Raw genomic sequence first — 27,516 nt, forward strand, 5'->3', positions numbered from 1 at the left:
AGTTAAGAAATATATTTGTATGAAGAGTGCAAAAAATTAAAAAGAGAAAAATCTGATTTAATAAAATGGAAAATTTTAAAATTAAGAAATGTGATGAAAGGTAGATAGGGTTTCCGTATGTAAACATGAAGAAAAAACAAAAGAGTTGACTTGATTCATAACAGACAATGGGATTCCTTTACATTTTTGCTTGTTGTTAATTTTACAATGTAAAATGTAACAGCTGTCACCTGCGTATGCATATACACATATGCATATAGGGATGTATATTTATAAATTAAAAATTCTGATTCATTTCATATGAAGCTGAACCAGCTTACAATCTTGAAAATCTGGGTTTCAAATTTAAAATAAAGTCTTATTTCTCATGTATACAATGATGCTAAAAATCATGCAGCTTCTGTGATGTACATACCTTTCTTCTGTTTAAGATAAAACACTTGATTTCAGAATAGAATTCAGTACAAAACCATGCTTGTACTTTGCACTCACTGCTTTGTAAAAAGACAACAAGCATAAAAACTGTGAAAATAGTTTGGCCTTTTTAAGATCTTCTAGCAAGATGACATTGTCAGATGGAACCAAAACTCTACTGAAAATGATTAAATGCTCTTTACAAATTCCCACTCACAGTGCAATATGTGCACATGCTCCATATGCCAAAGTTGCCGTTCTCTTCCCTATCTCTCAGGTAAGTAGCAGCATGGATTCTCCACTACCACTGACTCATCAGGCCCTGATTATGCAAACTGATTTCCCACTGACAGATACATGCACCCATAGCCTCACTGATCTTAATGTGCTTCTACAGCAGGACAAGCATCTTTTCCCAGAAAGAAGCGCTACAAGCTGGGTGTTAGTTAAAAAGACAGTAAATGTGAACCACCAAACCTATGGCACATCCTAAGTCATTAAAGAGATATCAAAAATCCAATTTACTTCCTCAAAATGAAAATGGCCCTTAAAATGCTAATTTTTAAAAACTCATCCTTCATGTACATAGTTTTTTTAAGACAATCATCACAATTTGAATCCCTCCAAAACCAAAGATACTAGATAATTATCCTGAAAAGGGATTAAGTAGGTTTCTTTTCTAAAGTCTCTGAAGTTGTAAGATAACCACATGTACCAAAGAGTTTCTCTATGCTATCAATGAGAGAAGGTGAAACTGCTGATAATCTCCCTGTATTTCAGAAGCTCACAGCATGCATACCATATTGATAACAGTGTTATGGCAGAAATGCAAACAATCTGCACCAGGGTAATTTATTTTTTTGACATATTTTGCTCATTCCAAACTACTTGTGAATTCAGTAAGACACAAAAAGCTAGGCTTCTAATTCCTAAACCAATTTCAAAACATTCTGATTGTATCAGAGCAAACTGAACAGTAGTCTTGGAGCTATGCCTGTCATGATTTTTTTTTTTATCTTTAATATATTCATTATTTAGTACTTATATTTGTTCTTTTATGATTTCTGAGTTTGGTGTTGTCAGAAAAATAAGAAAGAGCTCAGAGTAAGATCAATGAAGAGCAGAAACATATACATTATCTTTGTCCATACTGTTTGCTCTACCATGGCGATAATTTTTTTTCTCTTTTAGTTTGCTTTATTTTTCTTTGAACTACAACACAGAAGGCAAGGAAATAATCTGAGCTGAGTTTTTTTTCTTTTTAAATGCATGTCTCATAGAACCACAGACTAGTTTGGGTTGGAAGGGACATTCAAGATCATCTTGTTCCATCCCCTGCCACAGGCAGGGACACCATTTACTAGACCAGGTGGCTCAAAGTCCCATCCAACCTGGCCTTGAACACGTTCAGGGATGGGGCATCCACAGCTTTTCTGGGCAACATATTCCAGTGCCTCACCATTTCCACAACTAAGAATTTCTTCCCAATACTTAATCTAAATCTGCCCTTTTTAAGTTTAAAGACATTCCCCTTTGTCCTATCACTAGAGGCCCTTGTAAATAACCCCTCTGCAGGTACTGGAAGCTCTCCTGTCTCCAGGCTGAACAAGCCAAACTCTTTGTCTTTGTAGGAGAGGTACTCCAGCCCTCTGATAATCTTTGGAACCTCCTCTGGACTCACTCCTACAATTCTTTAATTTCAAACACCATAGAAAAATACTTATTTTTCAAATCTGTAATAATCCTATACTACTGATCCGTTCTGAACATAGTTTAAGATGTGTAGATCTGCAAATTCAAGAAAGCAGACAATAAGATCTCATTAAGCAACAAACTAAAACTACAAACACATACCACCAAAAAAAAAAAAAAAAAAAAACCAAATAACTCAATATTAATTGGTACTGTAAACAATTAATGGAGAAAAAAATATTCTGAGTTAAAGTACCTTTCATGACATACTTTAAAAAATCTAGAAAATACCCCTTGTCTGAAAAAGACCAAATAGTCACTACATGCAAAAATGCAAAAAATGCATTTCAAAGAAGCTCATATCAATTTCTAAAATCCATGTAAAGCACTTTGAACAAGATGTTCACAAATGCTCTCTAATAAGTCCTATAATTTTAAAAATTTATATGCACTGGTGGAAAAAAAGCATGTTCACCACTGAGTTCCAGTAACTTTCAGAGCAGCATATCTATTTCAAGCTATAGCAAAAAGAAGATGAACATTTTTTTCTATGTAAATTAGATGGCTTTTAAATAATGCATCTGGCAAATCTTCACACAGTATCAATATCAAATTCCTGTTTATAAAAACTGTATGTTATTTTACTTCACAACTCACAAATCTTCTCAAAAAGGACAATCCCACAATTTGCAAATTAAATATATGTACAATAAGTATTCTTACACTAAGTACTGTACTGGAAAATCTCTATTTACAGTAAAAAAAGCATAAAGAAAGAACACCAAAAATGTTTTAAAATACATATTAGTTTAAGTGTCTAACAGTTCCACGTTATTTGCAAAATATTTAACATCTGATCTGCAAATTATCTTAGAATAAGCCTGATTGGCAAGGACTATTGCATGTCATCTGCCTCATGTTCAGGACTGGGTCAGCTTCCAAGTTATATCAGGGTGCTCACAGGCTCATTTAATTAACTTCTGAATGCTTCCAAAGATGGAGACTCCACAACTTGCCAGCCTACTACAGTGTTTGACTTTCATCACACTTTTTCTCCTTTTGACTTTCTACAATGTGTGCCCTTTGTCTGTCATTTTTTCAACATCAATCTCAGAGCAATGTGGCTTCACCTGATCTATCACCTGCCATTAGGGAGTAGTAAACAGCAGTAAAGTATTACACAGCCTTCTCTTATTTGGACAGAGGAAACCCAGTTCTCTCAGCCTTTCTCTATATGTCATGTTCCCCAATCCCCTCATGGTCTTGGAGGCACTCCACTGAATTTGCTCCAATGCATCAATGTCTTTTTCAATTTGGGGAGGCCAAAACAAGACACAGTACTACAGATGCAGTCTCACAAATGCCAAATAGAATTGAAGAATCATCTACTCCACTGCAGCCCAGCCATCACATTAAATTGGCTGCCTTTCCTCTAAGGACAATCCTCGCTCCAGTTTCAGTTTTGCCTTCCAGTATCCTGAGGTCCAATTTGCCTAAGTAGTCCCAAACTTCAATTTCCCTGCCCTCTCCCATGAGATTCAGGGACCTCAAAAGCCTGAGAACAGACCTTGCCAAAGCAAAGGCTGCAGTGTGTACCTTCAGCCTTTTTGTATCTTTTCCACTGTCCAGTGCTGCATCAGCATCACACCATTTCCTTAAGCCCTCCTCACATTAACAAGGTACCTATAGGCATCAGTGACTTACCTTCAACTCCACCGTAGTTTTGGTTTTCCTATTTCCTTTTCTCTACACCCAAACACTGTTTTTACATTCTTCACTGAACTGTTCACAGATTCCATACATTTCATTGTTTGGGTGAGTTGACTTAGGAATTCCCCTTTCAAGCAAGCTGCACTTGTTTGCCGTATCTGCTTGTGCATTCCTTCACAGGGAAGAGTCTGTCCTTGTGCATTTGAGGAAGCTGTTCTTGAAAATCAACCAGCTGTCCTGAGCCTCTCTGCAGTTCAAAGAGACCTGACATGGGATACTACCTCTGTTACATGAAAAAGCCAAAGCCAACTATTCTGAAGTCCAATGTAATTTCTTCATTGCCTGCTTCTCTCACTCCTCTCAGATCCTACCACCTTAGTTTAGCTGGGGTGGCATCAGCCCTCCATTTCCAAATTCACAAGTAGCAAGGAATCTAAGATACATGGACAAATAAGAATAAATATCTATCCAAATGTAAATCAGAAGAGAGAAATATATGGGAGGTATGAAAATTTTGAAGATGTGGTATTTGGGAGCTTTTCTCCATCTCACTCAAGAGATAGAGATAGGCTCTTAGAATGGATAATCATGGTGATAACTGACACAAGCAACTGGAAAGACTACTTTAGGGCAGCAATTATTTAAAGAAAAGGGAACAGGGTCCACAAAACATATGAGATTACATTTACATTCCAATTTGCTAGCATACAGATAATTTTAGGATGATATGAGGCAAAGCTTTTAAAAATCTGGAGAAATGAGTAGCTGAAGTAGAATAATTATCTGACAGATGGAGATTGCCCAAGACTGCCACTTGAACATATAAAAAGATGAGACCGACTTCATTTCTGAAATGCAACATTAGAAATTCCGAGAGCATCCTGAGCATTAGTTGTGGAAGGTACAAGATTTTGTTCAGTGTGCCAGAGTATAAATAGAGGTTAGATTCAAAGCTTTATTTTGAAAATAGTTTTTAAAGCCTGAAGCTTTACAAAAAGATTCTAAGTATCCTCATATAAACAACACAGCATATATATTCACAGCATAGCACTTCACTAAAACGTCTGTCCACCAGCTTCCTTTGCAATGCCAGTGTTGCAGCTGCCTATTTCTACCATGGTGGCATTTGGGCTTCCCCTTCCTGTGCCACTGCATTGCTCTTTCTGCACATTACATCTTCTGCAATGTGTTGGCACAACCATGCTCCTACATTTCCTCTTCAGGTCAACTCTAGCAACAGCTGAATGCCTGAAGGTAATAGCTAAGCAAATTACTCCTTTGCTTGCAATGGCAACTCTCACATTTGCACAAAAAGTAAACAATTCCACTGCATGTGTGCTTCCTTTAACAACAGTACAAGCATAAACACAACACATTCAAACCTGCACTCAGGCTGCTGCCATCCTCACATGGCACAACTTTGACTCTATTTGCAGTATCTTGGCTTATTTGTTCCATTATTGCTGTACAATTTCATCTGCATTCTGCCTCATAACTCCACTGTACACAACAGTAATGTAGCCCCAACATTCACTGTGGTCTTTGGAGACTAGGGAAACATGGGATTACTATTTTTATCACCAGGGTATTACTTGTAAAAGCCCCTTTCTGTGATGCATGGCACATATAAGAACGAGTCTGTGCTATTTGATAATGGACACTCTGTACTAACTAACAACTTCAGTATCACATAAAAGTGGGAATGGGAAGAGAGGAAGGAGCACCAACACCTGGGCCATACAAACTATCCCATCAGTTCTGCTGTCTTAGCTGATTCAATTAACTCATATGATTTTTCAGCCAGTTACTAATTCTTTTTAAAGCAGAAGAGTGAGAAAGATTAGCTTATAAAAAGGATAGAAACATAGCTGTATGAGAGCAAATCAAGAATATCACAGCCATTTTGAACCAGTTGCAGCTCTTCTCCCCCAGTCCTTTTTAGTTTGTAAAACAAAAAGGAAAAACCATTTCTAAGAAATGAAGAAAAAAAGAAGACATCCACTTCCTGTAGTCATGGTATCTACATGTGGTTGTTGATTTGTAATTTCCAATGGTTCCAAGGAATACAATACATTCAAGGAACAATCCTTGGATGTATTGTATTTTATCTCCCATTTTTTATTACTTGACAATGTCCAAGGTAAACACAACTTTGCCTAAACACTGTTTAGGGTTTTCCGCATATGGTCTAGTTAATAATGGATATAATAAAAAAAATTACAAACACTAATAAATAGTTAGTGTCCTCTTTAGATTACTAATTATTTTTAGAGGAGTACAACTTCAAAGGTGAGCAAAATCGTTGACGGTTTTCATCTAGTACTTCAATGTACTAGATAAAATTTATATTGTGATTGAAAATAGTATCAAATTGACCCAATAAGATATTAATTCAAAGCAAATAAAGCCAAAATTTGCTTGTAATTTCATTTTAGCAGTCTGATACAGATAAAATTAAGGGATTTGCACAGGCAAATTAAAAATCTGTAAAAGGAAGCATGGACATTTAAGAAATTCTGGTTATGGAAGTTACCAGAAATATGGTAGTATGTGATATCTTCAGTTTATATTTGTGACATTTAAATAAGACTCAAGAGTTAGTTTGGGGTTTTTTGGCTTTTTAAGAAATATTCATACAACCAGACATTTTGAGAAAAAGCATCTCTACTATTTAAAAGCAGTCTTCCCTGTAATAAAAGTGAGAATCTGCACACAGCAAATAAATATCCTTTACATTCTCTACTGATAAGGTTATTTAACTTGTAGGTCATTGGGAAAAGCAGTTAATGTGCTTAAGGCCTCTTATTTTTCATAAGCATCACCATAATTTAAGAAAACACAAGGTATATGTGAGACCATTGGTCTAATAAACCTGAAATGAAAGAGAAGTGCTGGGAAGCAGGTCAGCCTTTTTAAAACACATGTAATACTAGAGCTTTTCAGTCCAACTGCTGTGTTTCACAAGAGACAAACAACAAAGTACTCTCTTGTTTAGCTGGTTTAATGAATTGCTGGTTGTTATTGCAGGGGTTTTGTGTTAGGGGGTTTTGCTGCCTTTTTTTTAACAAAGACTAACTATATTGATGTAATGAGAAGAGATTGAGAGAGAGCACAAGCTAAAATTCTTGCAAACACAACACAAAAAAGAGTTAATCTCACCATCATCCTGATGCTTGGAAAGGTTGGACTATGATAATACACAGGAGACAATTACCAAGGCTCAGCTGATAAGATGTAACTCACTAAGGTGCAATAATGCAATTTCTTTCAGATATGTGCACTGAACAGGAGTGTCAGTATCAGGTCACTGAGGTTACAGAAACCCTGCCTTTCTTTAGGATGAAATAGTATATTTTTTCTTTATGTTTATTCTTTGTTATGCAGTCTTCATCTTTATCAGGCTTATTGTAACAGTACTTCACAGATCATAAGACCAATCCTTTTTAATTCAATGGCAAAACTCCCTCCAATATCAAGAGTGAAATAACTGAAGCCCAGATAAAAGCAATTGGTCATTCATCCGTAACAGGACTACATCTGGGGTGAAACAGCAGCTATTTTGCAGTTAACACTTCTTTTGCAAACTGATCTATGGATGGAAATGCTCAACTCAAAAACACAGGGGAATTTATATAGATGGAAAATAATCACTCTGACTAAAATCTGGCAAAGTCCCCAGAGGTAACTCCTTAATTCAGATGAAAAATGCACAAGATTGTTTACAATTGTTCAGGATCTCAATTACATATGCTATCTAAAAGACATGTCCAACAGCTGACAGAACTCTAATCTCATGTTACTGAATAAATAATGCTCCTATATGTTGGGTTTGTTTTTTTTTTTTCACTGTTTGAGTGATTAGAGAACTATAAATGCAAGGGCTGCATGGTTGTAGCTTTGTGATTTGGTTCAGTTTGTAGCACTACTGTTCAGGCTGTAAACTGTGATAAGATCATGCACAACTGCAGGACAGGTTTAGTTATGTCTGCATTTCAAGATTTAAATATGAACCTGTAAATCAGAACGGAGGACTTGGAAATTACAGACAATCCCTTTTCACATTGTTTCAAGCTGTTATGCATTTGAGATCAATATTTTAACTTGGCCTCCTTATTTGTCTATAAGACATCAATACAAAGGCATATCTTCTATTTCTGTAAATGTTGTCTGCCTATCTGTATCAAAACAACATGCAACTTCTGTAAATTCTGTACCAGTACTTCAGCCACATCTGTTGTATTTTGCTGCCAAATGCCCAACAGATAACTGGCTGAATAGCAGATCCCAGAGGGTTGTGATCAGTGGCACAGGGTCTAGCTGGAGGCCTGTCCTAATGGTGCTCCCCAAGGTTCAGTAATGGGCCCAGTATTGTTTAATATATTCCTCCATGTCTTGCATGGAAGGGCAGAGGCCTCCTCAGCAAGTTCACTGATGACACAAAGCTGGAGGAGTAGCTGATACCCCAGAGGGCTCTGCAGCCCTTCAGAAGGGCCTCAGCAGGCTGGAGAGAGGGGCAGAAAGGAACTTTCTAAAATTTGTCAAAGGGAAATTTGGGAGCTGGGGCTTCTGCTGTTCATGAGCCACCAGTGCCCTTGTGGCCAAGAAGGCCAATGGTACCCTGGGGTGCATTAGGAAGAGCATTTCCAGTAGGCTGGAGGAGGGGATCCTGCCCCTCTACTCTGCTCTTGTAAGGCCACATCTCGAGTGCTGTGCCCAGTTCTGGGCTCAGTACAAGAGAGACCTGAAGCTCCGGGAGCACATCCAGTGGAGGGCAACAAGCATGACTGAGAGACTGGAGCATGTCTCTTACAAGGAAAGGCTGAGGGAGCTGAACCTGTTCAACTTCAAGAAGAGAAGAGTGAGAGGGGACCTCCTCAATGTCTGTAGGTATCTAAAGGGAGATATCAGAGGTTGGAGCCAGGCTTTTCTTGGTGGTCCAAAGCAATAGGACAAGAGACAATGGGTAGAAGTTCCATCTGAACAAGAAGAACTTCTTTACTGTGTGAGTGACCAAGCACTGGTATGGATTGCCCAGAGATTGTGGATTCTCTTTCACTGGACATATTCAAGAACCATCTGGATGCAATCCTGTGACATTAGCTCTAGGATGACTGTTAGAGCAGGGAGGTTGGACCAGATGACCAACCCACTGTGGTCCCCTCCCAACCTTACCCATTCTGTAGTGCTTTTGGATTACTGAAGAAGAAAATTTTCTTTACCTAAAAAGTTGAAATCAGTATCAATGCCTGCTTTTAATCTCAGTGTGGTGGGAGGAAGCAGGAAGCTTCCTAATGTTGTCACATTAGAACTGCAGTAAAGAGACACTCAGTTCATCGATTCAAACAGAATTTTAGTTAGTGCTCAGAACTCAGAAACTGTCTTTATACAGTCTAAAGTTAAAGATGCTTCTTTTAAAACTCTGGTCAACAATTTCAAAACCTGTTTTATTTCAAAGTTTCTTCAAATGACTTTAGATTTTACCCAAAGTAACAACTGAAGCAGACAAACCAGGAGTATTTCATTCACAGTTTGTGTTTCACTAAGCAGAAGCTACCGTTTCATAGGACATTATTTAAGATAAACACCTCTCTCCCAAGAGTGCTAAGTTAATATTTTCTGTCCCATACTTCATTAAATTTTATTTTTATTGTACAAATACACTTAGTAGCAGTCAACTGTCATGTGTGATGGAGTAAAACTTACCTGGAAGAACTGTACTTTATTTATGAAATATCAGATTTCTAGGACTTCCTATATGCATGTGAGAGCAGCATAAACACTGACATATTTAAATATTACATTATTTACAGAGTAATTCAGGTAGTGATTTCCATAATACAAGAACTGCTCTCATTTTCACATAGCTGAAGTATGATAGAACTTTTCTAAATGTTAGAAAATTATTTCAAGTCTACAATTAATCAGCCATTCTTTAATAATTTGTTATTAACTGCTACTTACTTTTTAGAAATAGCTTTTTTGCTGGCTCATATTTTAAAACCTTTTCATGTTCCAATCAAATAATATATGATGTAATATATTAAACATAACACAACAGTACTGACAGTTTGGTATCTGAAATCAGAGATAACTAATCAACCAATACTCCTTTATTAATGTGAAATGAAAAATATGCTGTATTTTGTTTCTGAATCACTAGTACTAATCATGCTAGTACCATGTATGTGTAAACTCCAGAAGAAATCATAAGAATACTCTTATAAAAACAACCTTCCTATCAAATAATGGGCAATTTTAAAAAGAACTTTTACATAAATCTTTCATATTACATTATCCTGTGACTTAAATAAATTGTAAACAAACATAAAATGTTGTCATTAGCTGATTATCTTTAGTAAAATGAAGTATTTCAGTGTATTCTCTGAAACAGTTGTGTTGTCACTGAAGACACATTTTCAAACACAAAATTTGAACAGATAATTCTGATCTCATAAAACACTGAGAACTTATCAGTTGAGTATACATTTTTTTGCATAAAAACCCCATAGCCTTAAGATTCTCTCTATTCAGCAAATGTTTCATTAATGTGACATTCAGATGTCTAAAAGTTAAATGGGCCATTATTAGCACCCTGGAATATGCAAGCAATAGCTGAATAAATTGTTTAATCATATTGAGTTGCCTGTGGCACCAAAAAAAAAAAAAAAATCAGTATTTCACACCATAAATTGAAATAAGTCCCAGATATTAAAAAACTAAGCAACCTAAAAATCATTAATTTCATTTTAACCAAAAACTTTTCCAAAGAAATGTTAATCCAGAGATTCAGAGACTCAGTCTTTCCCTTCCCCTCCTCAGCACAACAAAACATGGAAATAACCCCTATTTAGTATGTGCAGTGACTGAACTAGGCAAATAGCAGGACCAATGTAAAGATGTTCATGTCTTCTGCCATTAAAACTCACTGGTTTTGATTAAGATTTTAACAGTTTTAAAGACAATACCAAAGAATCCAATACCAATTTTACTTGTTTATGAACAAGTAAAAATGTCAGGCTTTGTTTTTCTCTAAGAAAACAAGTACTGTTTTCTCTAAGAAAACAAGTACTGACAAACAAAACTGTTTGTCATTGTGCACAGTTCTAAAGTAGAAGAAAGCTTCAGTTGTTATCATTTGTCTAAAATCAATGAAAAACAGTTTTAGGCATTTAAGCTAATACAGCCTACCTACTCTCAAAAACATACAGACTAGTGCCAAATCCAAATGGGACTTTTTTCAGAAATTTGAAGAAACTTAATTTAAGAATGAATAAATTCACAATATAAACATCTGCCATTGTTTTCAGTACAACACTAATTACAACAGTTGCTTATATTTTGAATGAACAAATTCTAGAGAATATAGAAAAGCTTAGCCCCAGGAAGTGTCAAGAAGTATCAGAGGTCAGTCTAACTGCTAAGGGACATTCACACCAGTGCTACAGATTTAAAAAGGGAAGAGATTACATACCCCTCTCCACCAATTCTTGTTATCTTTAGACGAAAATCAACTGAGTTCAGGCTGGGTGGCTTCCATTTCAAAATATCATCACATCGACCAGGCTTGTATTTCTGAAGTAAATTAAAATGCAGTTTAATTATGCTTATTGGTTTTCACTGGTTTTAAAAGTAACAATTCAGCCTTTCAGACTCTATTAGCTGTCTCTAATGAATAACAATAGTTAGTGACTGAAACAATGAATACCATTACCAGGAGGTAGTTGTGCTTCACTACTTTGCTTCTCCCTTTTAAAACTGTTTAGTACTGTCGCTCTGCCATTGCATATAATAGAAAGCTGAGAATGGAAATAAAAATTAGCATACTTCATTATCTCTCTCTATCTAATGGAAAATTTTAAAAAACAAAATGACACAGCACAAAAAGAAACAAAAATACTCATAGGACATACAGAAAAGACAAATTTAAAGTAATCTCAACATTTTCAAACTATTTTATGAGCAAAATTTTTGTTATCCATGCTGGTGGCTTACAAAACATGAAAATGGCAGAAGTCACCATAGTGCCAGCTCTCAGTAAGACTCATCAGAAACATGTTCTTTCATAGCAAAGGAATTGAAGTTATGTAAAGATTAACGAACATCATGATATACCAGAACATAAATAAGAGAGCATCTCTTGCTAAAGAGAGAGGGTACACATTTGAACAACAAGTTGAAAGGAACAATTTTCTCTTAAATTAGAGCTTTAGTTTCTCATGGTCTCAGCTATCATTTACTAAGCTGCCATTTTGTTCATCCTCAGCTAACACTTAACTTGTTAACTTGTTGACCCCTTCCTTACCAAGTAACTTTCATAGCAACGGAGAAAATATGAATTAACATGAATAGGGCAAAAGTAAAATAATAATTAGCATTGCACAGAATGAGAAAATTTACTTCTTTATTTATATGCAGTGAGAAAACTTAAGCAATTTTATATGAAAAATAAAACTAACCAAGAATGTCCACTATATTTTGGTAACAGAACAGTCATCAGCATCACACTGCAATCCTGCTTGTAAAATATTTTCAAAATACAGACTTTACTGATGATGAACCCAGATCTAAAATGACAAAAGCAAATTAATTTTCTGTTTTCTGATGGAAGAATGTAAAGTTCCTCTTTCTAAAACAAATGCAGAGTCTCTTACCTACCATGCTTTGATTAAAAGATGGTCATTAATTCTTAATGATGCAAAAAGGATGGACCAACCTCTCTAAGTCAAAGCACTGAAATCCTGAGGAAAAGCTACATCTGATCTGTATTAAAACCTTCCTCACCAGAGCTCTCGTATGCTGACTCTGACAACAGCCGAGAGCATGTGCTCAGGGAAGATGAAAAGCAAGACTATTATTTATGATATCTTCTATTACTACTTCTTGAGAAACTATCCATTTTGAAGCTCAGAGTCCTCCTGATGTGGATATGACTCAAATGTGGTTCCTACATATTTAGTTATTTTCAATTTCTCTGCATGGATTTGATAGCCCCACAGTAAGGTCATGTAAACCCCCATCAGCCATAAAAGCCTGTGGCACAACCTATCATGGGCAGCCTGATTACCTTGCAGGAATAAAACCACTGCCTTTTATGGTTTTTGAACAAATTTTTGTTGTTTTTGAAGACTTGCACTTCCATACTAAGAGAGATGCTCAACAATCAAATTCCATTGTTTCCATGCACATCATAGTTTCATTTGCCTCTATATGCACAGAAATGCACTCAGCTCAGAGGCTATAATTTTATATTTACTGTTACAATTTTTTTTCCACTGACATTACTCTACATTTATCTACATAAAAGTTTATGCACTCTTTTATCACTCAGCCACCCAGTCTTGTAAGAGCTTACTATAATTCTCCACATTTAGGACTAGCCCTTGCTGATCCACCAAGAAAACATCACTGAATGGTTCATCCCATTTTCCTACTTGCTTACATGCAGTACAGGTGGCTGCCTTCCCTGGTGAGGATTGAACAGTACCCCATCCCTTCACTCCTACTTTATAACCAATTAGATATCTCTGCAAAAATTTTAAGTCTCACATTATTTTAGTTTCTTCAAGAAAATTTGACAAGAGGCTTTCTGGAAATCTTAACAAGAAAAAACAGATGATCCTTACTTAAATGCCTTTTGAACCCTTTGCTGGAGAGGCATAACCTTCCTTCAAAAAAGGTATGTAATTTTCACCAACTATATAAATCATGTTCAGCCAGATACCAACTACTATATTCCTTATTGTTTCTATTTCTTTGTCCAGTCCAGATACTAAGCTTACAGAACGTATTTCTTTCCGGATCTTCCATGATACCTGTCCCCACCTTAGTTGTTTTGTTTTTTTTTTTTTAATTGGTATTGTATTTTCTACCTTACATGCTTAGGTACTAATGTAGATTTTTCACATAGGATCTACTATCCAGCTTTTTCAAACTGTTTTTCCTAGACTGACAAGTTATATCCTCCTAAAAGTTAGTAAGAAACCAACTTCACCAGAGACAGAAACAACTATTCCAAGATCAGTAATGAAAAGCAATGTTTTGACAGAATATATCTGCATACCTGTAATTACACGGTATGAACTACAATTTTGACTCAAGTTTAAAATTAACTGGCTGACTTACTTGAAGAGAGTGGGGGAGGATTTATTAAGATGGAGATATTTTCTTTACCTTGAGAACCAGCATAGTGTGACACAAGCCTTGAATAAACATTTTATTCTATTAATAAAAAAATAATCTCTAGTACACCTCAAGTTAGTCAAAGATATCTCACTTAGAAAGCAATAACAATAAATATACTCTTTTATATACTTTTGACTATTACATTTAGTTTTGACCACTGTCAAACAACAGCCTTCTCACTTCACAGCAATATGTTGATACCAAACACCTGGTAAAGGTAACAGGTAAATTACAGCTATCTTTCAGAGTTCTAAAGTCTTAGATAAGCCATCAGAATTCAATGCTCATACGAGGAACAATTTATGCAACTCCTCCCTGGCCTCCCCCAACTTCTGTTACCATGAAAGACAGAAATTCACAGAAGACTGGCTCAAAAGGAGAATTCATTCAAAAGCCATATTAATAATCCCTACGAAAAGATTAATTTTTAACAGGTGAATCCCCACACATAAGACAGCACTAGTAAGTTATCGAGTTTGAATGCTAAGTGCTAAACCAAATTCTTTAAATATGAGCTGAAGCCAAGCAAGAGTTTTGCTTGTTAAATATATGGAAACTTCACCTTAGATGAATCACTGCATACTGCAGACCTGTTCTGCATGAAGTTAATCTTTATTTTAATTCCAAACCAAAATGTGAAGCAATCTGTTTGAGATCGAACTACACCCTAGCATTTTAAATATAGCATTCATAGCAATGATATCCTCATCACCACTCCCCAACAAATATCTATGTACACGACTACTTCTAAAACATATCAGATTCCCTGTCATCTCAAATACAAAGTTCATGCTTCAATCTAAAACCTGTCAACCTAGTCTAAGCACAAAAAGTAGAACTCCACACCAAGAAGGTACATTAACAAAACAGAAACTATCTCAAACAGCTTTATCTCAAATGGCCTCCTGAAGTCCCTTCCAATCTAAATTATTCTGCAAAACTGTGTCTCTCTTTGCTTGCTTGTTCTTTTAGCAGCCATATTGGGTACGTTTTAGTTTCCAAAAACAACAAACATTCACAATAAATGCCCCAGTTGTTGCTATTACTATATTAGAGTTGCAATAGCTGGGCAGCTCTGGTGGATGCAAACTGGATTCCATCAATGTAACACCAAATTTGAAGTTTCCCTTGAGGGACACACCTAATGCCCTTCACACCAAAGTACAGACACCAGAGGCCAAGGCAAAGCCATTTCATTGCATTGCTACCTTGCATGTATGGAGCACAAACAAATCTAACCTGCAAAGGTATTCTGCAACATCCTGAACTGCTGCTTCAAAGAAATAAGGGAGTGTATTCAGTTGGCTATGAACCCTAAGCTCTCCAATTTTTAATTTTTTTTACATCCACTCACCACCTACCCAACATTTCTTCTATCTTTTCAGTGTAGTAGTCATCATATCTTCTGTACCTAAATCTTCTGTAGCCATTCTCTCCTGGCAAAACCTCAGGTCCTTCTTACTTTCAAGAAAAGGATGAAGATCAGGGACAACAGATGTGTCAACAGTAGCATCACAAATCCACCCCTTCTATGAGCATCTTGAACTTTAGGCAAAAATACAAGAATGACCCTAAAACTCATTCAATGCCCCGGGATAAAGAATCATCACTGAAGATAGCTCAACAGAAAGCACATCCTCTGGCATCCCTCTTAGGGTACTAAACCCACTGATTTCTCACCTTAAACTCAATTCCAAAGGCTCAAGTGGGTCTAGTCAAACAATTATGAGGATTTTGTTAGACCCTTGTTAGAACCATTTTAGCACTGCAGGCTACAGTTATGGGTTGTCGGTCATTTTGAACCTTAATCCTCTGTCCTGTTCCCGAGTACAAAGTCTATTTTCCCCCTTCCTCTTCATCTCCCATCAAATCAAGAGAAAGGCTGGCCCTCAAAGCCTCAGATTCTGTTATCTTAAATTTTGCTGACACATTTCTTGTCAATTGCAGATAGCCTCACACACAGGTTTGGGATTTGCCTAAAGCCATGTGCCAGCATCTGCATTCAATGGATGGCAAGGCAGAAAGCTGAAAGCCTAGACAATGGAGATATCAGAGGCCCATAAGGAGGATAAACTTTAACTCCAAATAGCTCCTTCCACATGGGATAGATGTTTCTGCTTAGTATTTTGTAGGATGAAGAGCAAGGTTAGTTTCTGGGACTGCATTCTGGGCAGGCAGTCTGGGGTGTGGGGTGGTGTTGACTCACCATGAAGACACCCATCTGGAAGGCTGAGTGACTTCAGCCTAAAGTCTAGACAAAACAAACTGTTTCTCCTAGTGACTGAAAAGGAAGAGGTGGTGGGATGATCAAGAGAGAAGTTCGTGTCTCATCAAGAAGAGGAAAAGAAGGTTTCCTTTACATGGGTGGATGTCTCACTATCCTACAAACTCTAACCAGCCAGCTCTACCTCCCATAACCCTTCTTAAATACCATCCTCCTGAAGTGCAAGCAGCAGCTAACACAGGCCACCTTACATTTCCCTTCCTCCGTATCTTCCCTCACTCCTTCCAAATGACAGGAAGCCAGCAAATAACTCAGCTCTTTCTTTTCTCCTAAGTGGCACAGAGCTGCTGCTTGTCAGCTCTAATTTCTCCTCAATAAACTAGTCAGACCTAGCTGCAAAGTATCCAAAGGCTGCAAAGCTGGCAGCTGCAGGCACACACCAAAAAAAGCTAAATAAAGGCACAAAAAGCTCAGGGAAGGTTTGTTTACATTGTCATGCGTGCCCAAGAGGCATGGAAGGTTGAGTACCTTTGAGGAGTGACAGCAGAGCAGGTGGGAAGGGATGGGGTTAACCAAGACTGGAAATCTACTGGAGTTCTTTCAAATCATTAAATGTAGTTTGCCACATTAACTATGACAAACCTATAATGACAACAAATCTGCTTCTCTTACAACACAGAACAGTGTTTTATCTGAAGAGCACTACTTAATTCTGAGGCCCCTTAATCCATAAACCAGCTGCTGGCTCGCCCAATCTAATAGGTGGCATTCAGCTGGGTAAACATAAAGACAGAATCATTACCCAAAATGTGTTTTTATTTTCTTGCACTACAGACGCTGGATCTGGACCCTGGACCCTGATGATTATATTCAATCATTTCAGGCTTGACTTTATAAAGAAGAAATGAGCTGAAGACAGTTGCTAGCATTGTCAACAGATTATGTGAATAAATCACAACTATGGATAAAGGAACCACAAGACCAAAGGCAACCATTGAGTCAATTGGATATTCATAGATTTTTAGGACTGGAAATCATTACTGGGCTCATTGAGTTGGCTCTGTTGCATAAAGGGTAGAGAAACTTGAACAATGTTTATATCAAGCTTGTAACTCCTGTTCAAATGATAGTAGTGTTTATCTCAAGTTTATAATGCCTATTCAAAATACAAGACACCTTTATGCAAAATACCACCTAATGAAGGATTCACAACATGTATCTTAGGCTGTTTATTATAGTTGTGCTTAAAAATGCTTATTTCTACACTGAGTGTTAATGCCTTGCTTTAGACTGAAGGCTGGCTCTCCATATAATTACTTCCCCTTTTAAGATAAAATGAGTAAATCTGAGTCTCACTGCATGGATAATTTCCCCATTGGCTAACATACACATCATCATAGTGTAATTTCACAAAAGCCTTTAGAAGAGTAGCCAACAGAACAGAAGCTACTATTTTAATATTTTTTTCATTGCTTACACATACAGCAGAACACAAAGTGTATTTGTATTCTTCTGCATTGCACTGAGAGGTGTTGATAACTAGCTCAAATAATTCTTTTCAGATTCATACCTTTAGCTGGGACTTAACACACTTACTCCTGGAAATATAGCCCACATTTGTCTGTATTCAAGCACCATCACAAGATCAAATGATCCACCTTAGCCACACAATTGATTTTTCAGGAAAACATGTAAGTTTGCTGAAAAAGTTAAAAATATTAACATGACCATAAAACATACGCAAAATCCCAACACTATCATTAAAACCTTTAAAGCCTTCATAATAATGTACTTTAACTGTCACAAAAAAAACCCAAAACCAAATAAAACAAACAAAACCCAAACTAAAAATGAAACAAACAAAAAACCCAAACTAAAATCTACTTGAGGAAATAAGTTATGTCACTAGCAGTTAAACTGTGATCCTTAGCTCCTTCAAAAATTCTGCCTTCTGTCCCTTCCAGCTTGCCTTCTCAGTTCCAACTCCTGTTCCTCAAAGTGCCCATACAAACAACTTACAATCTCCCCATAGTTCCCACAGACCACCACTGTAATTCTTCATGTATTCTATTTTCTTTGACAGGGGAAAAGCTAAGCAAAAGGGAATGTGGCATCAAAACTTTCTTGGTCATTGATGGATTAATGCTTGCACTTGCTGTATATTGAGCAGGACATTGGGAACTGGAAGAAAGGGATATACAAGTCTGAACACAGGCCCACTGCACTCCTTGGCTGAGGAGCAGAAAGTCCAGCTGTTCTTATTGATGCCTGAACCAAACTGGTTACTTGAAAAAACCACTTTGAGGGCAGCAGGATCACCTCTAGCTCACATCCTCGGAGGTGAAGGCAAACAGTGTTGTACAGTCTGGCATTTATGCTGTTTGCTGGTGGTCACTGGTCATCAGCAAGCCGTCTTCAGAGATTATTAATCCCACCCACAGAGAAAGCTACTTTGAATGTTGGTGGTCTGGGAAAGAAAGGAGAACAATGTCCAAAAGCAAACACGTCCAGATTCAAACAACAGGGTGTGTGACTGATACACAGAAAAAGTGAATAAAGTTAGTGCTTTGATCTGAAGTGGACATTGGAAATAAACACCTGGACAACACATTCTACTTAGACCAAACATCAGACAGTAGAGAAAAATATTATTGTTCATTCTTGCACTAAACCATCATATTTACTTCTTATTTAAAATACATCAGAGCTGGCCAAACTGGCTACCTACCTTCACCAAATATATTCCACATACCACAGAGGCACGAAGAAAACTCTTAGAAAGTCTGAAGAATTCAGAGGCATCTAAGAAACGTCTATGAATGAATGCAACAGATGAAACTTTTGACAAATGCATTTCAGCAAGGGAAAGATGCATAACTTCCCAAGAAAAAAGGTGCTTTAAAAAAAACCTCGTCAGTGGCACTCGATGTCTTAAAGACTACCAGGATTCCTTTGTTCTTTAAAAAACAAATCAAATGTACCAAATACTGATTTCTTTCTTGTAGGAATTTGAAATAATTTCTGTAAAAAATTCTGTATAAAGTAGGCATTTCTTTTAATAAATGTGAGTTAACTTTTCCTGTATTTGTAAAGGAAATACAGGGAGATGTGATTTGTAAGTACTCCTAAGAGTGATCAGGCTAAGAGAAACTCCTGGATAAACTGCTACTTTCCAAACATTTGTCAGTTCTGAAAGGCATTTTCATAGTTGAGACAAAACACAAGAATCTATATACAGAATGGAAAATATGTAACAACACAAAATAACTGCAAACTTCATAGAGCTCCAAAACACAATTCAAATGCTTTCCAATTTCATGCAAACAGTTTTCATACGTTCTACCAAATTCTCCACCAAGCATATCCTGTGTCTAACTATGGAGAGATGACCATGATGCCCTAACTAAAAGATGGCCAAAAAAAAAAATCTAATTCCTTTCCTTTATAAAATTATTTTAATGAAAATAAATTAATAAATGCTGCTTTTAATGCTTAATGTTCTAAATTACTGATTCAAACCATCTGAACAATCAAAGAGCTGCACTTCTCACTAAACATCAGCTTTTTGCCTGGTTCAGAATAGACACACTGAAGTTCAACAAATATTTCATCATGTTGAAAATAAGGCTGTTAATGAATTCCAGACATTATACAAGGTAATGTTGTCACATCATTGAAAGCAAATCTGCAACAGTAACTTTAGAGACTCAAGAAGATGGAGAAAAGACAAGCTCCTTGGCTAAACTCAAAAAAATATATAGTGTCCATGGTTAAGACAAAAAGATGATAGAGCCAACTCCAGATAACACAGTTTTAAGTAACTCATTACTTGACAGTAGAAGTCTCCATGCTATTTTAACTCCATGTAGTCAAACAAATTTGTGTTATTTCTTCCATTCCTCCACTTTAAAAATCAAAATAAGGAAAATTAATGTGTTTTAAGACACAATCACATCTGTATTCCAGAAATTTTTCCTTTAGAAAGTTAAAGAATTAAGTAGGAATGATACTTGTTAATGCACTAGGACTGGTTATCTGTGAATAGCTGTTTTAGAACAGCTGTTTGAGAAAATGCTATTGTACCACAATTTATCTTTAATGAAAATGTGACTTGAAGGTACATTAAGTAGAATTAAAACTATTATAATAAAAACTACCTATGAAATATTAAGCTTAACTGTCATACCGGACTAAGAAGCAAAACATGCACCCATTTAAATACTGTTAGATTATGTTTTATAGTAAGGATTTAACACTTGAATGCAAATCAGGTTTAGAAGGTTAACCTGTATGGAAAAATTATTTGTTAATATGTTAATAGAAAACTGCTTTTTCTAAAAGTGCATCTGATCCTCAAGCTAATGTAATATTTATATTAGACTTCTTTGGTAATTAGTGGGCTAAGCGTCTTCTCCTCTTCCACTTTAATTTAGCTTTATACCTCCAGCTTCATTAAACATCTTGTTTCATGGCAATACTAAGAGCTTTTATCAATATTCCATTAAGCAAGGAGAAAAATATGAGGACATTTTATTCATAGCTAAAATAATTTACATATTAATCATATTAATATTTGATAAATGTAGTTCAGATCACAGCCAAAACTCTATGTTTATAGCAATCAAAATATAGGAGCCACACATTTTTTTTCCTCCTCCCCCCAGCACATTACTATGAGCAGCAGAAACCTATTTTTGATCATTTCTGTCCTTTCACTGGTATAATAGTTAGCACCTAGAAACTCCAATACATAGATTTGAAGTGAAACCAAAAAAGTAAATGGCTTCAAATCATTGGCTAATGTATATGTGATTCAAAATGGACCAGCTGGTGTCTGCCTTTGATTATAAACTCTTCTTTTGGCAAACTAAGGTAACCATTGAAGAGCTACATACTTCTACCTTTATGACAAATAATCTCCTGACAAAACAACTATAGTGCCCAAGGCCAAAGGAATTGGTGATGGCCCATGATTGCTACTTAAGACATTAGATTTATATTGCTACTGATTATTTTGTAAGCTTTTTGCCATCACTAACCTCATTTATAACTTCATTGCAAATGTGCTATGTAAGTCTTCTGCAAAATTAATACAATAATAGCAACATTCAAGATACTTCATAGCAACACTCAAGATACTTCAATTGGTCTTCTATCATTGTATTTCACTCTATATTGCACTTTCTATGACTAAGTTAAATTGAGATGGCCTCAGCATGTAGCATCAGTGTAAACTGTCAGCAGGAACTATTGTATTTACTTCTCCAGAAGAAATTTTGCTTCAAATTCAGCTTCACAATTCATTAACAGTCTTAACCAGAAATTAGTACAAAGGAAAAGCTCATATCTACATAACTTTTACTCAGCCATACACTGTTAATTTCTACCTGTCTAGAAACACATATAAACAAACCCAGAGGTAAGAAGTTAAATGGCTTAAAACAGCTGTCCACAAACTGTTTTGAGAACCAAGATAAAATAGAAGGACTCCCAGCTCACTCCTTTACTGTTTTTTTCTCTCTTAATGCTTATTATTCTTCTCTCTGCCCCAGTAACACAACAAATCTTTGAAAGATTCTTAGGGAGATCATCTTCCCTCTAATCTTCCTTTCACACTTTTACTATGAAAAAAGCCTTGGTCACATGAAGCCAGTAATGTTGGAGAACACATCAATTTTCACTGTATATTTGTAGTTGCTTCACTGCATCACTTGTTTTATAAGCCTTACTGTTTATATCTCTTTACAATTTTTAAGTGTTGTACATACCAGCCAAAACTTTCTCTCATTTCTCAAACCCTATGGCAACAATCTCTCTTCACCTTCTGTCCTTTCATTTTTACCATCTCTGTCCAAACTCAAGCTTTAGTGTAATCACTTTAAGTGTCATCAGTTAAATTTACACCAGAGAAAGAAGGAAGTCAGTCTCTCAGAGGACTTCTTTTTAGCTAGTTAGTTTGTGATGAAAAGCCCCTAGAAGTCCCATAAAAACTGGGTTGGATCAGCAGAAAGTATTCAGTGCTTCAAGTCTGACATCCTGTTATAACAAAAGAATATCCATGAACTGAGCAGCAGTGTGTTTGGCTGACTCACTACAATAACCCAATTTGGAAGCTGGGTAATTTATCAGTATTAGAGGCCACATTTGCAGAAGCTCCAACCTGTAAATTTAAGGTTTCATTATAACATCAGTTTTGTTGACATTTTTAGTAAGCTCCGATGATAATCAGTATACCAGGAATAACATTTCAGAAAATCCCCTCAGAGCCCAGGAAGATTAATGAAAACTACCAAACTTAAACAAAAAAAGATGCAAAAATATATTTTAAAATACTTCTTGGGGAATGCCAATCTTAAAAACAAAAATGAAGCCTTACATCAAAAGGCAATCAGTAGGCTGGAGTCTTTAGCTAGTCTGAACATAAGGAGAAATGTGCAAGTACTAAGAAATTGCAGCATGTTGGTCTCAGACATAGTCCAATTTCTCTTTATAATTCCCATGCTAAAAAGTCCCTCAAGCTGAACAGATATGCCTGAAAGATGATGCACAGAATTGCCAGCAGGATTTTTTCTACATGTTGCTAAATGTATGCTACACAAAATAGTCATTAAAGGCTAGCTTATTACATCTTACAGGGCTACAAATCTCCTTGAATCAAATATTCATGAGTCTTGCTTGGAATACTGAATCCTGTGGTATTTTATAAGAAACAATAGAAACTAGCCTTTTCAACTCTGTATTCCAGTATATAAAGTATAAAATTGTGAGTTTCAATCATATTAAATTCATCATTAGCCATTGACATGAAAGTAGCAAACCACATATTCACATGCTTATTTTCAAAAGGAAACATTCATACAAAATGGGAGTTAAGTCCCACTAGTAGAACTCAGCATGTGCTCTGCAGTGCTTTCTCTTGGCAAGTAGCAAGCTCATGTGCACAGAGATGGAATGCAAAGTGGGGAAAAATGTATATGAAAAAAAAAATCAGTATGTACTTTCTATTTCAAGTCTCCAACAAGACTAATACAACTTAAAACTGCATTTTCAGGAGACTAATTTGGATATTGAGCAGGGAAAAATCCTCATCTAAGAAGAAAAAACATACCACACCAAATGAGAAAATGAAGGGATCCTGCCCTCTCTTTGTGTGAAATTAATCCTTGTAGTTCTGACTTAGAAACAAACAACTCAGTGTCTCTTGGTAAGAGCAGGTTAAGTTGAATACCATAGCTATTTGCTGAGCACTGTAAGCAAAGGGAAAAGACATGTAGGTTGTATTTTAAGAACATTACTCAAAAAAAAAAAAATCCAGTTACTGTGAAATAAGTTGCTATCCTTCTTGGGAAGGACATTGTTCCGTTAAAAGCAGTGGTTCTGATGTAAGTTGTTAATACTGCCTTGTAACCAAACAACAGTTCCTGCCACATCAGAATTTTTTGCCCCTTCTACAGAGCATGACCACACAAACACTCATCAGACATGCAACACAAAATCCCTCGTTTGAATACTGGGATTGAGCAACTGCCATGAAGAGCCTGTTCCAAATTCTCTGCTGCTGGCAGGAGCTTTCATTCTGTTACTGGCAGAAGGGTTAGAGTGAGACTTTTTCCTCCTTTCCCTTTTCTTAAATGTTTCTTCTTTAATTATACCAAACGTTTAAATGTTAATGTAGCTGTGCTTTGAGCAGGCAAGCAGCTGAAGGGCCAAAGAATTAGGGGAGGGGGTAAATGACAATTACCATTTGCCAAAACAAGTGTCATCAGGTTTAACTGCTATTTAACAGTTTAACATTTTAACAAGGACGAATAGAAGGAGTAGTTAAGGAAAATTTTTCCATAATGTACAATGTATTAAAAAAACAGAATTATATTTCTAAAGAAAGAGAATTACAACTCATAGCGCTACATCACCAGCATCCATCAAGTGAATTGAAATATGTGATGTGCAGTCACTGGGAAATTCTGGGAAAAGAAAGCAGACAAACCTGAGCCAGTTCAGGAGAAGCTTCTTTAAAATCGGATTTCTCTCCCAGAAATCCTTTTTCTTAATATCATAAAAAGACTATAGTCCTTTCCTTAACCTCTAGAACATAAAACAAAACTGAGAACGCCATAGGAAAAAAAATACCATCACTGATTCAAGCAAGACTCTGTGATGATATTTGGAAGACAGTTTAAAAATCTCTTCCAGCCCTCAAGATAAAGCAAGTTTGTTACTTAACGATATAAATGTTACTAAAACACTGCCATCATGAAGAGCATGCTAGTATTAATTCTGAGCTAACAAATTAGATCTCTGCAAAGCTCAATCCTACTTGTGAAACAACTTCAATAGTCCTTCAAAAACTTTATTAAAGCAGAGTGAGCGGTACAGAGATAACAACAAAGTAAACAAGCTCACCAGTCATCAATCCAGCAGGTACTCCAGAAAGAATTAGAGAGTCATGTCAAACTACATCTCTCTTGACACCAAGAACAGTAAGTACCATGCTCATTTGATGAGCTATCTTGTAAAAACCTTTCCTCTTGTATAATACCTCCTCAACAGAACGAGAACCTGGCTTTTATAAACCAAAATCATTCAATAAGCTAATTGTTGAAATTAAATTCTAAAGCTGGGACAAAAAATATGAATCTTAGCAGATGGAGAGTCAGTGGTACCGGTTTTGGCAGAAAGATCTAGAAATTCAGTTCAAGTGGAAATCAAAGGCATTTTAGGTAAATTGAACTATAACAATGATAGCAGTCAAAGTTGAGGGAGAGTATTAAGTGAAGCACCATTCTGCATTTACCAAAATACTAAAATAGGTGAATCAAAGTTTTACCTGTATTACATAGACAACACTTAGGTTACTAGGCTTTTGAGTACATTTTCTCCTCAGCTGCACATGTGTATTTGTGCTTTCAAAATGTGTGAAACTGGGAAAAGCTCAGAAAAAAATGGGTTTCAAAAGGGATAGCAGCTTAGGTCCTGACAACTGTTTATAACAGTTGCAAACAGACATATTACAGAATAATATGCTCCAAGAAGTTATTACAAAGGATCTAAAGATTTAGACTTCCCCTTACAACTGGAGGTAACAGAGAAAGACCATTAAAAAAACAAAACCACTCTAGGACACTAAAACCTAATTAGAGCAGAAGAATGGTGTACAAAGGGAACAACAGTCAGCTGTTCATTAGGAACAGAAGGAAAGCAATTTTGTCTTGGGGTGGCATAAGAATACTTAATGGTGTTTAAGTCCCTGTGTCCCTCCTCCTCAGCACCCTTGTACAGGAGGGAATAGGTCACACGGTGGTGTTCAGCAACAGTATTGTTCCCTAACCCCTTCTCTTTCAGCACCTGGGGATCACAGCCATGTGCATTTAAGTGCAATCTTGCAGAAGAGAACTGTGAGTGTGTGTGACTGCAGTCAGAAATGCAAGAGAGTGGTCAAAAGCTGCCTGCAGGTGACCATGACATTGCCCTAACAGCCATTAAGGAAACTCCCCTTTATGAATAGCTGCCAAGATTTTCATATCTTAAAACCACTTCTTTCATATCAAGAAAAAACGAGGTTTTGTAATTTACCCCATAGCCAATAGTGAGCAATATCATGACTTGAATTAAAAATTTACTGTTATTCAAAATTCCCCTCCAGTACAAGGCAGTTCTCACAGTATAAATCCATTAGACAGGTAAGCTTTTTTTTTTTCTGTAAAACCAGAAAAGGTCTGCTTTACTTCTTTAATAGTTGTATGCTCTTTTAAGTAACGAAGATGTGTACAAGCAGAGCAGTATACCTAGTTAAAATCAGGCTGGAATATCTATTATAGTAAACAAACATTATCAAAAACCTCTTGCTTTCTGCTTGATCATGTTAATAACCGATCATGTTAATGAATGTGAATAACTTTTTTCCCCTCCATTTTTTTTTCCTGGACAGTCACCATTAATATTCCTAAGAAATTAATTAATATATATTTGCAGTGAGATACTGCAAAGTTTCAGAAGTAATGGAATTACACCCACCAAATTTGATAGAGGACAGAATCCTACTTCTTTTGAAGGCCTAAGACAATATGCAAGCAAATGTCATGGAAACAGAAGCACTGTAGCTAACCACTCTAAGATGCTCCAAGACAAGGTATGAAAACCCAGTTTTCATTTAGTATTTGTTCCATAACATTCCATATCTCTATCAGCCGTAAAGATTTATTAAAAATATTAATAGTTCAAAAGAATGCAGCATCAAAGTCAAAGTATGAAGGCAAATTAATCAGCTGTGATAAAGCAAGTCTGAGTAACATCTTTTGGGAAAAAAGCCAAGAGACTGATGGTACTGTAAAGAATAATTGTATTACAGCTGGTTTCTACTACAGGCTCTGACTCCATGCAACAATTGTCAGATGTGAAATAGCATCTTACACAAAACACATAGAAGAAGCTACAGAGTAAGACACATAAAAGTAAAATATTTTTTTTAATATAAAAATATATAATTACATCTAATTACACATTACCTGCTGTTATACAAAATTTAAATTTTTTATCAACACAGCAACTGAAACCAGCTGAAGAAAGACTCCAGCTAGCATTGTAGCTACTCTCCACAGAGATACCAGCTTAGTGCACAGCAATCAGAGCCATGGGAATGATTTTCAATGAAAATTTATTTCACAAATTCGGTCCTGTTTGTGAACTATCTGTATGCAGTTCATGACTCTGACAAAAAAGAAAAATCCTGATTAATTTTGTGGCAATGCTTGTTGGCTTATTTTCTGATCTGATGACCAATGCAAAGTTTCACTTCCCTGACTGTTACTACATACAAGGCATGTGGTACTATGTGTCCCTTCCATCCAGAAACTGAAAAGGGTCAGTAGTGCAAATAGGTACAAAAATACATTACCTCTGACATTTTTGCAAGTAAAATGCCAGGTCTTGCAAGCATAGAAAAGAGAGCTCATCCTGTAGAAATTTTTTTAAATGTCAACAAATAATCACAAAAATCATTCCTCTGGTTACTCATATGCAAATTATGAAATGTTACACTTGTTCTTTTACTGGTTCAAGAACTTTAATGCAATATAAAGTTTAAACTGAATCCTGTAACAATGAAAAGCATCATGACTGTATTACTGTAATACTTAAGCTGTCTGAAAATAAATTAAAATAAATAAATTTACCACTTGTTGTACATGGAAGTAGTCCTATGCTTTCTATATATTTTAGAGAGTAGAGCTGATTCTACTCAAAAAATCAAACATATTCTTCCAAAAGCATCCTGGTGTTTTAAAAAAAAAAGCTTT

The 27,516-nt window shown here is 36.1% G+C and overlaps 1 protein-coding gene across 6 annotated transcripts in view; it reads right to left on the bottom strand.

Moving 5' to 3' along the window:
• The window catches only part of RNGTT (RNA guanylyltransferase and 5'-phosphatase), a 169,512-nt gene that overhangs the window by 51,769 nt on the left and 90,227 nt on the right, over positions 1 to 27,516 (bottom strand). For 5 of the 6 annotated variants that reach the window (XR_014954231.1, XR_002466815.4, XM_085576439.1 and 2 more), the window contains one exon: positions 11,288 to 11,388. The exons of the other annotated variant lie outside the window; for it this stretch is intronic. Coding sequence is in view for 3 of the 5 variants with exons in the window: in XM_085576439.1 (XP_085432565.1) it covers positions 11,288 to 11,388 (101 nt within the window). In the remaining 2 variants the exon portion in view is untranslated. The remainder of the gene's footprint in view (positions 1 to 11,287; positions 11,389 to 27,516) is intronic. 6 annotated transcript variants of the gene reach the window in all.

Source organism: Lonchura striata, chromosome 3 (genome assembly GCF_050655825.1).
Source record: "Lonchura striata isolate lonStrDom1 chromosome 3, ASM5065582v1, whole genome shotgun sequence".
NCBI lineage: Eukaryota > Metazoa > Chordata > Aves > Passeriformes > Estrildidae > Lonchura > Lonchura striata.